Raw genomic sequence first — 452 nt, 5'->3', positions numbered from 1 at the left:
GGAACAGGAGGAGGACCAACAGCAAGGAACGGGGGTCCCTTGGGGGGGGCCCCCCAGGGGCCCCCCGCTGTGCTTTATGGTGTAGAGAATACTGCTGCTGCTGCAGTGTCTGTTGAGGAGACAGCTGCCAGCAGCAAGCTGCCTATACACCGCAGAGGTGTCTCCTCGAGCCGCCGCTGCAGCAGAGGCCGGGGACGGCCCCCGCGGCGCCGGGGTGGCAGCAGCGTGCGGGTCCCTGCTGCAGCAGCAGCAGCAGAAAGAGAGGGAGCCAGAAGCAACAGCAGCAACAGCAACAGCAGCAGCAGCAGCAGCAGCAGCAGCAACGGCAGCAGCGAAGAGGAGTGGGTTGTGAACCGACCCCAAAGAAAAAGACGCAAGGCTAGGGGGGCCCCCACCAGGGGCCCCGGCAGACCCAGGAGGCCACGGGTAGCTGCAGCAGCAGAGGAGACAGG

General features: G+C 66.2%; 1 protein-coding gene across 1 annotated transcript in view; it reads left to right on the top strand.

Annotated features, from left to right (window-relative positions):
* Positions 1-452, top strand: part of EMH_0013630 (uncharacterized protein) — a gene marked incomplete at both ends in the record, with an annotated part of 1,734 nt that overhangs the window by 1,146 nt on the left and 136 nt on the right. The window contains one exon of the mRNA XM_013499885.1: positions 3-452. Within this exon, the coding sequence (XP_013355339.1) occupies positions 3-452 (450 nt within the window). The remainder of the gene's footprint in view (positions 1-2) is intronic.

This window comes from Eimeria mitis, genomic scaffold (genome assembly GCF_000499745.2).
Source record: "Eimeria mitis Houghton genomic scaffold, Emh_scaff479, whole genome shotgun sequence".
Taxonomy (NCBI): domain Eukaryota; phylum Apicomplexa; class Conoidasida; order Eucoccidiorida; family Eimeriidae; genus Eimeria; species Eimeria mitis.
This window is presented reverse-complemented; position numbering and strand designations above follow the sequence as displayed.